This window comes from Medicago sativa, chromosome 4 (genome assembly GCF_051527215.1).
Source record: "Medicago sativa cultivar Bolivia chromosome 4, Bolivia_mono, whole genome shotgun sequence".
Classification (NCBI taxonomy): domain Eukaryota; kingdom Viridiplantae; phylum Streptophyta; class Magnoliopsida; order Fabales; family Fabaceae; genus Medicago; species Medicago sativa.
In genome coordinates this window covers 101,224,613-101,239,321 of record NC_140752.1, presented here as the reverse complement: position 1 = coordinate 101,239,321, position 14,709 = coordinate 101,224,613, and the positions used below count along the sequence as shown (strand labels likewise).

At 31.2% G+C, this 14,709-nt stretch overlaps 1 protein-coding gene across 3 annotated transcripts; it reads left to right on the top strand.

Moving 5' to 3' along the window:
* The first annotated feature begins 6,205 nt into the window (after positions 1 to 6,205).
* WOX1 (WUSCHEL related homeobox 1) lies at positions 6,206 to 9,149 on the top strand. 3 transcript variants are annotated; one of them, XM_085706753.1, is made up of 5 exons: positions 6,206 to 6,628; positions 6,722 to 6,960; positions 7,071 to 7,370; positions 7,530 to 7,618; positions 8,384 to 9,149. In XM_085706753.1, exons 2-5 carry the CDS (start codon positions 6,753 to 6,755, stop codon positions 8,921 to 8,923), a joined length of 1,137 nt encoding a protein of 378 aa, XP_085562879.1. In that variant the 5' UTR covers positions 6,206 to 6,628; positions 6,722 to 6,752; the 3' UTR covers positions 8,924 to 9,149. The 3 variants fall into 3 exon arrangements, with proteins under 3 accessions (XP_085562879.1, XP_085562878.1, XP_085562877.1); XM_085706751.1 differs by having other exon boundaries at positions 6,514 to 6,628; positions 7,068 to 7,370; XM_085706752.1 differs by having other exon boundaries at positions 6,206 to 6,960.
* The last annotated feature ends 5,560 nt before the right edge of the window (positions 9,150 to 14,709 follow it).

The following is a 14,709-nucleotide window of genomic DNA, read 5'->3' as shown; positions in this document are numbered from 1 at the left end:
GGTGCCGTGTCTTTTGTATTCCATCCAAGGTTGGGTACAAAAGGTTCTCCAAGGGGAACAGGGTAAGCCGTAAGGGACCCGCACGTTCACTAAGGGAGTCCGGTGCGCTCTTGCTAAGCATTTCACCGGTAGTAAGGGGTTATCTTCCGGGGTTACTCCACTCGGGACTAATCCATAAAATGAAGTCAAGATAATTGTTTGTTACACGCTAACATAATCAATGAAGCTGACAATGCATATTCATCATACATTTATGTGTTATGTCATAGAGCCTTGGTATAGACTGTCAAGAACTAGAAAGAATATAGAAGTAAATAGTCAAGAACTAGTAAGCTAGAAAGAGTCACTTTTGTGGCAAGAGATGATATGTTGTTAGATGCAACATATTCAAGTAAGCAAAAAGCAAGTTCAGAGAGTTATGCCGACGACGATCATAGGTTTCCCCTAATCGTCCGGTTTAGAGTTGTGTCATGACTTTAGCAAGTGAAGGCATTGATGCGTAAATCGTATCTTGGCATTGCGGTTTTAGTTTCCCCTTAACCGCCATGACACGTGTAAGATGAGAAGCCTATAACAAGTAAGATAAGCCTATGACGGGTCTAGCATGCACTACCGTCTAGGGAAGCAAGACTCCACACACGTATAATCAACCGTCAGGTTGTATTGTAGACACGTGGCGACGATAGGTTTTCCCCTGAGGTTGCCTATAGCCTAGGGTTAGGTGGAACTCACTGAGACATTATGTCTCATCCCAATCCTTATTTGTTTCAGATATCAGGATGGTTTGCAAGCTAGTAGCCGAATGGAGGCTGCGACAAGTGTTGGTTCGTACCCGATGCCGGATGATGTGGATCTTCAAGGATGTATACATTATGTATTAGGAAAGTTTAAGATGTAATCTCTTGTACGAACGCATGTTGTTGTATAAACATTCATTTGAAATTTTATTGTTGTAAATTTTAATGTATCCAGTACTAAAGATAACGCACGTGCTAGACTTTCTAGATACGTTTAGTATGGGTGTTACATATTGAAGATCCACAAATTAAAAGTTAAAATCTAATTTATTATGCCCAATCATATAAGGGATTGTAAGTTTTTTTTTATGTATGAAGTGAATGTAGAAGTGATTGTAAGTTATAACTTGATAGTATGTCATTTTGTCCGATAAGCTATTATGAATAATGATTCAAATTTTGTTACCATAAATTAAATGAGCAATGATGTATATATAGATTTTGATTTATGTGACTATTGGTTTGGGTGAATGTTGAATTATTTTAATTAAGTCACTTCAGAATTTATTCTAAAATTGATTATAGTGATCAATTTCAAATTCCAATGATATTGATTATAATATTTTATTATATTGATTAAACTAATTTTAATGGTGTCATCGTGAGCTTAACTCAGTTAATATGGACAATGCATAATATATGCAAGGTCCGGAGTTCAAAACCAAACCACCACAAAAAAACTAATTTTATGAATTATTCATTTTTAAAATTTACAATAGAAAAGAAAATATTTTAAAGTTAACTCATGTGTTTCTTACAAAAGTTTATAATTGTTTGACAATGAATGAATTACATATGAATTTTATGTTGATGGCGCATAAAAATTCATATTTACTTAACATATATATATATATATATATATATATTTTAAATCCTAAATTTTTGTGGAAGAAATTCTTATAATATTTTAAACATGTATGGAAAAACTCATTTAAAAATCTGTAAGCTGCATATGAGTTATCTTAAAACATGAATCAAAAATATTGATCGTGAATATTTAAAGAACCATTGTTTCAAGAAAAGAAATTAGAGAAACTAAAAAAATGGTATATTTATAGAGATAAAAAACTTATTTAACTTTAAATTTAAAAATAAATATTAGTGGTATATATACTTTTCCTTATTGATATGGTGTCCGTGCCTATACTTATACTGTTTTAATTATGACTGTACTCTTGTAGGCCAACCTTGATAACGAATATAGTAAACAAAATAAGTATGCAACACCGAACTTCCTCATGCCCAATTTTAGATCCCATTGATACTCGATTTGTCACTTCATGATTCATGTCGGAGAGGAAAGAAAAAAAAAAAAAAAACTGTTCCAGCTGCTGCTTCTTACATTCAGTGGTCACCCATCACAGAATTTATAATTAATAGTATGTGTTTGAAATGTTCATACTCTATATGCATGTGAATTGTAACTTTTTTTGGGTGGAAATTTAATGTAAAACAGTTTCGAAGATATTGTAGTTCTAAATTCTAATGAATAACGACGGATGGACGAAAACCAGAGAGAATTCCCTCTCTATTTGCCATCCCATTTTACTGTTATATACGGTTTTTTCACTTTCATTCATCAAAGAAAGGAGATTTAAGATAAATCTTTGAACCAAAGTCATTCATCTAAATAGTTTTTCTCATTCACCTTTAGTTGAATAAGTGATTTAGTCATTTTAATGTGACATTGTTTTGTTCGTCATCGTTGTACAATTTGTTTTGCTTTCCCCTCTTGTTACAATGTTTGTTACGTTCAGATTGTCAGATCAACTTCAATCTAGTGCAAATTCAATCAAGGACATTGCCACATTGGTGTTGTCAATGTTTGAAATCATGATGCATGATATTCGTAGACTTACGTATTTTATCGTTTGATGATATTAACACAAACATTGTAGTTAGCTTGAAGATTCATCATTTTTGTTTTTTAGCAAAATTGTATTGCATCGATATATTTTATCAATTTGAATGAATTAATATCATTTATTTTTTGTAAAAGAAAATGACGGATGAATGATAAAAATATGATCTCGACCATCAGATTTGTAACCACTATCGACTCCTCACCTATATAAAGAACACTTCTTCCTCGCTTCATAATACACCACATATTTTTATTGAGTTATCGAGAAGTCTATCTCTCTCTGTTTTTTTTTTTTTTGTATTTATTTATTTAAGGATGGTTGTATAGTTTTGTTCTTTGCATCTTTAATATGTTCTTTGAGTATCTGTTTATGCCTTGTCCGTGTTTTTTCCTTTTTTCCTTATATTATATTTTTATTAAATATTTTTTTATTAATTTAAGGACAAATATCTTCTTTAGTCCTTTAAGTTTTGACAAAAATACCGGATTAAAATGGAGAAATCTTTCAGATTTTTTAAAAGAGTTTTTATTTAATAATGATAAATTAATGTATATAATTAATATACTCTAAATTTTAAGACGTAGATTGAAATTGAAGAATTCATATAAACTCTTTAAATCCTCCTCAATTATAATTTTTTAGTTCCACTAAATCAACAAAATTTTGTACTATGAAAAAAATTAAACCCCTAAAACCTTCACTCTCAAAACTATTTTTTCTACTTATTGCATTTTTATTCAAAGCTCTCTTCATTCCCCTCCAAACTCGCAAATAAAATTTAAGAATATTGGTCTAAGAATACTTGTTAGCATGACTAAAAAAAATCAGCATACTTAATACTTAATTATAGTATATACAGTAATTACGAATTATTTAGAGGCCTTGTGGCTTTATAGGGGAAAAGGGTGAAGCTGTCCGTTCTGAAATGTTGTCCCTTGGAGTGTGATTGCTTCCATCATGTTTTGTCGTTGCAAGATTGAGCGTCTCACTATGCTAGCAGCTCTTGGGAAATACAGAAGTTCTCAATTTTAGACTAAGACCAGTGTCACCTGATCGAATTTTTATGAAAACAATGCAATTATGCGTGTACCTGTGGACATACTTGTATTCTACTATTCTATACAATAATGGTACGTATCAAAATTGGCTTAACTTTTCAAAACGAATCTCAACTCTAATACACTTATTATCAATGAATCAAAAGCTGTTTTTTTCTTGTTTCCAAATACTATTAGTATATGCAAAAAAAGTAGACATGTTTTGCCTTTCATCTTTCTTCACTGAAACCTGTATAGTATCTACCCTTTTCCCAATACATTTACCAAATTTAATCGTTACCTATTTGAATTGATTTTTAACACTACACAGCTCACTGATTGAAAGAGTCTCTTTATTTATTATTTTTTTTACAGTACTATTTAATAACTTTGTTGGCAAATTAAAAAATAAAAATAAAAACCAATTATTTTTACAAACTCTGCTAGCTGCATAACTCTAGGAGAAAGTAGATACATGTAATCATCAAATTAAAGATTCACGGGCAACATTGTTCAATGGTATAGTATAGTATAGTGTACCTAAAATAAAGAAAAGAAAAAAGAATGTATAAAAGAGGAATTGGGTACTAATTGGCTTGATTCATGAAATAGATATATATGTTAGTTATGAGGTTTGTTTTTATTATTGTTTAAATGTACTAAAGGACGACATGTTGGTGGAGAATAAAACATTCCCATCCTATCTATCTATATACCTCCCTCCTAAGTCTAAGTTATATACTTGCTCTATATACTAACCATTGACTAATTGAAGCTGAAGCCTAAAAAGGATGAAAAGTTTAAAGTTTATGGGGCCATATCCTAGCAATATATTTGACAACTAGCTAGCTAGCTAGCTAAGCTATAGATGTGAATTTGGTTTTCCTAGCAATGACAATGAGAACAGAAATGACAATACTGATTAGGGCTTTTATGGGCAGTGCAGTATGTTATGTAGTGGGGAGATGAGATATGCACAATCAATTAGAGAGAGGGGTCACAGACACAATAGACACATTGTTCTGTGGTTTAGTAATTTGCATGGTACTTACTTACTAGTATCTATCTCATTACATATTTCCTTTGCATTGCATGCACAAATATCATAATAATAATAATAAATAACAGACATACAAATAGTAGGGATTCAGAATTTGCAGGGAGTAGGCCCTCTACTCAACAAAAAGCTAGAAATAATTAATCAATTATAGCTTTCAAATTCCACTACTATATCAGCGGTGGCAGAGGCTCACACACTAGCTCGAGAATTGAGTCATTCCATCATAATGACCGAGGGGTTATAACTTATACCTAAGAGGCAAACACAGAGAGAGAGAGAGAGAGAAAGAGAGGACATGGACAGTTTTGTTTATTACTGAACTACCCTCCTATATATGGCCATGTTCAATTTAATTCAATAAATGAGTCTGGACCATGGAAGCAAGATTCCAAATAAAGTAACAGTCATTTTTTCTAATTTTCTTTCTTCACTTCAAAATAAATTTCCCATTTCAAATGCAACATTAGCCTATGTTTGGTTACACATTAAGATTTATGCGTTTTTTTCCATGTTCAGGTTTAAGTTTAGTTTTGCAACTTCGGCAAAATCATAAATGAATGTGCATTCGAAGCTTTCAATGTAAAACCTAACTTACATGCTAAAATTATTTAGCCCATATCCGGTAAAGCATGGTAATTTTTTTTCTTTTCCGAACCACATTTCTTATATATTGTAATGTACTATTATCTCCACCAATTGAACCATGTTCACTAGGATGTAACTAGTTTTATAAATGTGGAATATTACTTAAATGTAATACAATCAAATTTTTTATGAAAAGATTTAGATTAGGGGGAGGGACATGACCATCAACCTTATTGAAAATTTATGATTGAATTTAGGTGTAAATATCAATTATGAAATTTCGTACTAAAACTCAAGTCACAACAACATATATTAGTGGAAGGAAAATATATACTTGTATGATTACAACCATTTAAACACATCAATTGAGCAGTCACAAAAAAAAAAATATTATTTAATTATTTTCTTTGTTCATATATTTTTATTTAAACATGTGTGTAGTGTAGCAGTAAATAATTTGATCATGACTTCCTCCTAACTATCCATGCTAGTTGCAGTTGGTAATAATATATAATAGTGTATGTATTTTATTGAGAAAGAAGTAATATATGGTATAGAGGATCGTAGAGGTGAAAAATGAAGAAGTATTCGAGTTGCAGTACCGTACATGCATATGCATGGACATGGACAGCAAAATAGACAAAGAAAAGGGTGAGAGAGAGAGAGAGAGGGGCAGTTCGGATTGAGAATTAGTGTGAAAGGCACGAGACGTAAAAGAGAACAATAAATGAGTGATGAGGCTCATGATAACCCTCATCATCGTCACGTCGTTTTTCATTCCCTACTCCCAATAACAAATCAATCTCCCAGAATTCCACGCTTCTCTCTCCTTAAAGCCTAGTCAACCTCATCTCATCTTTTGTCCCATATTCATCCAACAATATTATACCATTCTCTCTCTCTCTCTCTCTCTTGCAATTTGCAAACATTTCAATTCATGTGACCTAGAGTTCTTTGAGTCATCAATCTCCATCTCTCAATGTTTCAGACACACACACATACACCCTCCTCAACTAATTAACAATGGTTTTGTTATTACCATTGCATAGCAGCATCAATATATCAACCTATATATGCCATATATATGCACCCTTTTCATTTCAACTAGCTAGCTAGGTCTTACCATTTTTATTTTGGTCATTGCCACTAACTTCTTTTCCCTTTTTTCTCAACTTCCTCCTCCATTTCAAATTACCATAACCACACTCACTACCAAAAATATTTCTATATCTAACAACCACTCCCACTTTTCCATTTCAATCCCCTTCAATTCATTTATTATATGTACGTGTTTCATTTCATTGTTTTTTTAACACAGTTTATATTACCTAGTACTCCTAAGTAACTTCATTCCTTCTACTATTTATTTATAATTAGCCTTTTAGTGAGAAAAGCCCTAGTTGACAACATGTGGATGGTGGGTTACAATGAAGGTGGTGAGTTCAACATGGCTGATTATCCATTCGGTGGAAGGAAACTAAGGCCTCTCATGCCAAGACCAGTCCCAGTCCCTACTACTTCTCCTAACAACACTTCAACTATAACTCCTTCCTTAAACCGCATTCATGGTGGCAATGATTTATTTTCACAATATCATCACAATCTGCAGCAGCAAGGTATTATATAATATAATATATGGCTTGCTAATTAACTCTTTTCTGTCCAATATTGTTTGTATATATGTTACACTTACTAAAAGTGTGATGATATGTTTTATCATGAGTAGGAGATCATAGCAAGAGATCAGAGTTGAATAATAATCCAGCAGCAGTTGTGGTGAGTTCAAGGTGGAATCCAACACCAGAACAGTTAAGAGCACTGGAAGAATTGTATAGAAGAGGAACAAGAACACCTTCTGCTGAACAAATCCAACAAATCACTGCCCAGCTTAGAAAGTTTGGAAAAATTGAAGGCAAAAATGTTTTCTATTGGTTTCAGAATCACAAAGCTAGAGAAAGGCAAAAACGACGCCGTCAAATGGAATCAGCTGCTGAGTTTGATTCTGCTCTTGAAAAGAAAGACTTAGGTAATTAATAGTTAACTGTAATTATTTAGTGTTAGAGGAATATCCTTATTAGTACATACTACATACATGACATGGTGTGTTGCTTTTTCTCATTCATTCGTATTGTTGTTGGCTGAGATGTAAAGTTATATTCTTTTTTGTTTTTCTTTTTGTCAACAGGCGCAAGTAGGACAGTGTTTGAAGTTGAACACACCAAAAACTGGCTACCCTCTACAAATTCCAGTACCAGTACTCTTCCTCTTGCAGAGGTCTATAATTCTCTCTCTAATATTATATTAATATCTTGCTTTGCTTTCATTCATCATCATGCATGTACTAAACCAGACAAATACATATCTCTTTTTCCTTTTCCCTTAATCAATTCAGCAAAAAGTCTTTAAGGAATAATAATCATAAGGATCTTTATCCACTCACTAAGCACTGATTATATGCATATGATTACTTTACTAGAGAGAGATTAGATAACTAAAAAGTTACTTATATGCAGTAAGTAATGCACAAACTAGGTATAGGGAAAGTAAGAAAAGAAAAGAAAAGAAAAGGTTTCCTTGTAGTAGTAATTTGTTGGGAAATGAAAAGGGTCCTAAAAGCTGCATTCCTTCCTTTCTGTCGGGGCTGCTGTTATGAAATTTAGCTGGGCTTTTGGGGCTTGTGCATATTCATTCAAGTCAAGTCAGTAGCTTTTGGGCACTCTTCTACCTATCTCCATTATTCTTCTTTCTATGAAATGAAATTGAGAGACCACCAAAACAAGACAACCCTTGCTTTAATTTGACTTCACATAGACCAACATCCACCTTTTTTTATTTTATTTTATTTTATTTTTCTTTTAACTTTGAGTGCATGCTCATTTGAAATCCGTGCATATGCCCTTTTTTTTCTTTCTTTCTTACCTATGGTTAGTTTTTGTTTTTTCCTTTTTCCTCACACGTTATTTAGTATTTTTTTGAGTTGAGGTTTTCATCTCATACTCATACGGTACCTTTAATTAAATTCTTTCTTTCTTTCTACAGGAATCTGTTTCAATTCAAAGGGCAGCAGCAGCAGCAGCAGCAAAAGCAGATCAGTACTCTAGAACAGATGGATGGCTCCAATTCGATGAAGCAGAATTACAGCAAAGAAGAAACTTTATGGAAAGGAATGCCACGTGGCATATGATGCAGTTAACTTCTTCTTGTCCTACCCTCTTAAACACCTCTACTGCAACAACAGCTAGCGTGGCCACCACAACCACAGTAACAACTAGACTTATGGACCCAAAACTCATCAAAACCCATGATTTCAACTTATTCATTTCACCTCACACATACTACAACTACAAAGAAAGGGAAAACGCTTTTATCCACTTAAACAGTATCAACTACAATAGTACTCATCAAAATGAATCTGATCAAACCCTTCAACTTTTCCCAATAAGGAATGGAGATCATGGATGCACTAATGATGATCATCATCATAACATCATTAACCAGCAACACAAAGAGACAGAGATATCAGCTTCAGCAATCAATGCACCCAACCAGTTTATTGAGTTTCTTCCGTTGAAAAACTGATTAGAAAATACTTTGCTATGCATGTATGTCAAATGACAGGGTTGTTTGTTAGGTGTTGGATTTTGTTGGAAAATAGCACTGTTATTATTGTTCTTGATGTTATGTTTCAAGAAATTGGTGATGTAATAGGACACTGAATTTGAATGAGGTATTTTCCTTAAAATGCATTTGGACTATGTTATGTTGGTTGAAGTATTTAAATAATATTCTAAAGGGTTGGTGTTTATAGGCCTTATTTAAGTAACTTGATGTTTATGTATACACATGTTGCTCCTGATATATGAAGAATAGGAAAGGAGGACTTAAATGAAGAGTTTATAAGGAATTTGATGTGAGGGGTTTGATTTTGATACATAGTATCTGAAATAGGAATAAGATGTGACAGACTTAGATGTTGAAGTAACTATGAACATGGGTGGGAGAATTCTTTTGTTCTTTTGCTGCATACTTGGAAAAAAATAAAATGCTGTTGTATAATGCTGTGTATTGCAATCAATGTTTTGGTGGAGTAAACTCTGTAGTCCAATTTATGACATATTAAAGAAATCACATCAATGCACCAAAATGGAACTGAACGGATGAATTGAAAGTAAATCCGTGAATTGATTGACTCCAGAATTATTTCTTAAATTATATTGGAAAGTCTCAAAGTTTTTATATATTATCTTTTTCCTTTTTTTTAAGGTTTTTTTTAGCAAAGGCAATATTATATTAATTCATTTCATTCATAATCAATATTAAGGATTATATATTATTACTATTATTATTATTATTATTATTATTATTATTATTTTTTTGAAGAAAGGATTATATTATTATTATTATTATTATTATTATTATTATTATTATTATTATTATTATTATTTTAAGGGTTAATTAATTAAATAGTCCCTATAAATATTCAGAATTTTGTTTTTAGTCGCTGTAAAATAAAATCACACATTTTAGTTCCTATAAAATATTCTATCAGCATTTTTAGTCCCTATAAATTTTTCCATCAGCATTTTTAGTCTCTGTCAAAAATTTTCATCAACATTTTTTGTCCCTAAAATGCTTAAGGAAAAGGTCACAGGGACTAAAAAGTGTGATTTTATTTTGTAGGGATTAAAAACAAAATTGTGGATATTTATAAGGACTAAAAACTTAATTAACCCTTATTTTAACTGCATTAATTTTATCATTTCGTTTTCTTTAACACCAAATGAAGATTTTTTTTTTTATAAGTACAAGTGGTACTAATTAAATCGTCAAATGTAATGTAGTATATTACCCACCCCTCCTAAAAAATTTAAAATTTAGGCATTAATTCAACCAACAATGTCACATTAACATACAAGTTAATGGTAATGTATACATTTCATAATAAAGACAAGGATGAACCAAAAAAACAACTTCAAGACACTCTTTTAATCCTATCAACCTCTTCTCGTCTTTCAAATTAGCCATAGTAGTATTGTATGTCAAACCAACATCACACCCTTTACCCCTTTTCAGGCCAAAAAGCGAAAATTTCTAACATAAATATGTTTCCGAGAGGCACAATGTCATCCCCTAGTCATTTGAAAATTCCGTACCATATTCTACTAGCAAAACCAAAACCACATATGATGAACAAATGGTCCTCATATAGTGACACACCCTCATTTCTTAGATATTTTATCATTTCCTACAGGGCCGGTCCTTCGAATTTGGATGTCTTGGGCGAATCATGAGATGGTGCCCTTATAAAAAAATTAACAAAAAATACACAAGGTTAAAATAAACGAACAAGAAGATTATTGTACACAAGGATAAAAGAAACGAACAAGAAGATTATTGTATACTTTCATTTGACATTATTATGCAAAAGAACACGAGTATGATCTTTGAAATCTGAACTAAGTAGTTATAAACTATGATACATGCTCCAAAGTCTACACCCGACTCTTGAGAATTTAGTAGCCTAAAAGAACATGTTTTACACAATACCACACATGAATCATAATTCAATTTTTATATTCATAAAATACTATAAAATATTGAAAAAAATCAACTTATTACATCCACAATTGATGCACTAAAATTAGAATAATGTCATGGAGTATGAAAAATTTAAGACTCAAATTTTTAGTGCCCCAATTATGGATGTAATTAATTGATTTTATTCAATATTTTATTTAATCACATAGATTTATTACTTTTGACTTTGTAATGCCTCAATAACTTTGTTAAAAAGTATTTAAAATAATTTAAATAACATAAAATTCTCATTTAAGAGATATATATAGGTAAAATTTAAAATTTTGGTGCCCCTGAAAATATGGTGCCCTGGGCTGCCACCCCCTCGAGCCCATGCTCAGGGCCGCCCCTGATTTCCTAGCACTAAACGTATTTTTTAGATGTGAATCTTTTTTTTATATAGGTGATGCGTTTCCAATTAATATTATGATGTAATTTTTAAAATATCTATATTTTCATATGTTATTGGGTGCTTTTTTAAAAAAGTTGTACATAAATAAAGTGCATACAAATTTAACCTTATAATTATTGCATAAATAATCCTCTTAATTTATGTGCAGTTATATATGAGGATGACTTGTAAGTGGAGGTGTAGGTGTTGCACATAGGAGCTGCAGCTCTTACGTTTGAGAGTTTTTTATTTTATTTTTAAATAATGATTATGATGATTAACTGTTCAAGAATCTTAACTTAGTTATTAAAAATATCGAAATTGTTAGTTGGAATGTTGTGACTGGAGTTCGAACTTTGACTCAGTCATTTGTGTTATGAGTTTTCAATAACTATTGTTATTTATTCTATAAAACAATATGACGATTAACTAAATTAATATTGTAAGAATCCATCCGTGAAGTATTTTTTGGAGATACCTGTTAGATGAACTCCTAATTATATGGATGTAGGTTCCACATTAACCCATCTGAGGAAAATATAAAGAGAGTTATACAATCCACTCGTAAGAAGAATTTAAAGAACCATGAGATTTCACGAAACCATATCTACGAGGAGACTAAAACATACAAATTAAAATGGTACAAAACATGCATTATTCACTTGAGAAGTTATATTTGTACAATTATTTTATGACAATTTTTGGACAACTCTCATACTCATATTATATTCTTACCATCACTCTTCTTTTTCTCCTTTTGTTGGTTTTTGACCGATAAGAAGAAAAGAAAAAGAATGTTGTCACAAAGTAAATAGTTGTACAAATGTAATCACTCTATTTAGAAATTTAAACCAATACTAATACGAGACATTAAAAAAAACACAACAACTGATCAACATCTTACGAAAATTTCTATTAAAAGCATCAATAGTAAGTTGACATCTCTAAATATCATATACTCATTCAACACTTTATTTTCTTCCTATGTCTCCCTTCTTATCATATCTTTTTGAATGACTCGGTCATACTATTATATTATCAATATAATATTATTTCTTTTTCTCTTTGTTTCAATGTGCGATCCAAAATTTAGATTCTTCCACTTTTTGAATTGGATTTTTTTTATCGGAAAAGAGCAGTACGGTACTTGTAAAAATTTCTTTACAAAAAAAGTACTTGCAACAATTGTTAGAGAAATAAAAATATGAAACACCTAACATGCAATTCTTGCGTTTTTTTGAGGAAAGTATTGCGGTCTTGACAGGAAAGATTAAAGAATATCTTTAGTTTGATCAAACAAGAATACCACGATCACCATTTATTATCGTTAAACTATCCTTCAAATAAAATTATTATCGTTAAACTAGTCATAATTTATCTAGGTCCTTGGGAAAGCTACATATTTATTGTATAGGGTTGTTACATTATGACTAGGGTATGATCCACCTTTCAAAACCCTTAAGAAGGCCAAGACTAGGACGTATCACACAAGAGGCGTCAAGCATCATCAGGATGAAGAGAAAAAAAAAGGCTAAATATTCCCCATGCAGCCACTGCAGCTGTGAGTGGGGGACCATAATTCAAAATAAGAATATCATGCAAAATGATTCTAATGAGTATTTGAATGTTTATATATTATAAGTTCCTAACTATTTCAAAAAAGAACACTGGAGTTCCTGACAAAACTAAATTTAAGCACTCCAACCAAATAGTAATTTTTTTTTTCTTTACATAGTCAAATAATATTGTTAATTATTTTAGGAAGCCAAATAATATTTTGGGTTAATTATGTTTTTGGTCCCTACAAAATTGCGACCTTGTAAGTTTAGTCCTTACTTAATTTTAATAGCATTTTTAATCCCTACAAAAAAAAATTTACTTATAATTTTAGTCCCTGCTAAAATAAATTTTGTTTAATTATCCTTAAACTCTTAAATTTTTTAACGATTCTTTTTATATAAGTTTAGAACACTATGAAAGGTTCATTTACTAAAATCTATAATTTTTTAACATAAAATAAATTAAATATGAATTTTTTAAAACGACAAAAGTTTAAGATATAAGTAACAAAAATATGGACGTAGAGATCAAATTTTTGCGATATTTTTTTCGGAGGAACTTTTAATAACATTCTTAACACGCCTGTAAAAAATTGTTGAAAAACTTAAGAGTTTAAGCATAAATTAAACAAATTTGGATTGAGTAAGGACTAATATTGAGTGCAGAAATTTTTTGTAAGGATTAAAAATGCTATTAAAATTATGTAAGGACTAAACTTACAAGGTCGCAATTTTGTAGGGACCAAAAACATAATTAACCCTAATATTTTTAATCGATTCTCCTTCCGTCTCAAAATGAATATTATTTAAGTTTTTATTCACATATTAAAAAATAAAATGATTAGAAGAAATAAAATATATTCTAGATAGAGAGAATTTGGACTAAGGAGAATTCTCCTTAGTCAATATAAATATTGACTAGGAGAATTTGGACTAGTTTGGCTCCACAAAAAATTCAAATATTTTATTGGTAAATACTTTTTGGTAGACTTTCTACCCGGGAGAATTTTTCTTTAAGAGGAGTGTTGTTGGAGAGCGAACCCAAATTGTGTGCGGTGTAGGGGAAATCTAAAGGCGGAGGATCATTTGTTTTGTAGATGTGTGGTTTAGTCAAAAATATTTGTTATTTGATCTTTAAGTGGATAGATACGAAAGTTATTCTATCGGGTAATATGGTTTCTCTCCAAGACCATTTCGTATCCTCTTCTTTGGCTAAAAGGCATCGGAAAGGCCTAATGTTTATTTGGCATGTATCAATTTGGAAAGCGCGGAATTAGACTATTTTTTCTTCAAAGAACTTGGGGTGGATGAAATAGTATAAGCCATGGAATTAGTTTGCTTGTTTTTTTAGATTAAGCACTATTTATACTTTTTTCGAGTTGTAAGTTAAGTATTCTTCTTAATACTTCTTTCATTTTTTAACAAGTTTTTAAATAAAAAAATCAGCAATTAATGATCTTGTTGGCAAATTGAAATACGCACTGATACGTATTCTGAAACAGCGAAAGCATATTAGCAAATGGCACACTCAAAAAACAGAATGGTTGGTTTTGGGTTGTTTGTTTTATAGAGTGAACTCTTATATAAGAGGAGGAAGATTGCATCGACACTGAAATGGCATTGGCAGATTTGTTTTGTTGCTATTAACCAATCACAAGTCGTGGCGTATGCATATATAGCTAGAGATAGAGATAGAGAAATACAAACAGAGACAGAGACAGAGTTATAACACAACATAGTCAGAATTGAAAATAATATCTACAAAATATCACTGATCAGATCACGGGTGGACATATTTAGGTAACTTTGGTTCTGATTTTATATCTGTTACTTATCTA

Coding starts and splice junctions, on each gene's coding strand:
- WOX1 (XM_085706751.1), top strand. CDS start 6,753: ATGTGGATGGTGGGTTACAATGAAGGTGGTGAGTTCAACATGGCTGAT. Junction 6,961..7,067: donor TCACAATCTGCAGCAGCAAG/GTATTATATAAT, acceptor TTTTATCATGAG/TAGGAGATCATAGCAAGAGA. Junction 7,371..7,529: donor TCTTGAAAAGAAAGACTTAG/GTAATTAATAGT, acceptor TTTTGTCAACAG/GCGCAAGTAGGACAGTGTTT.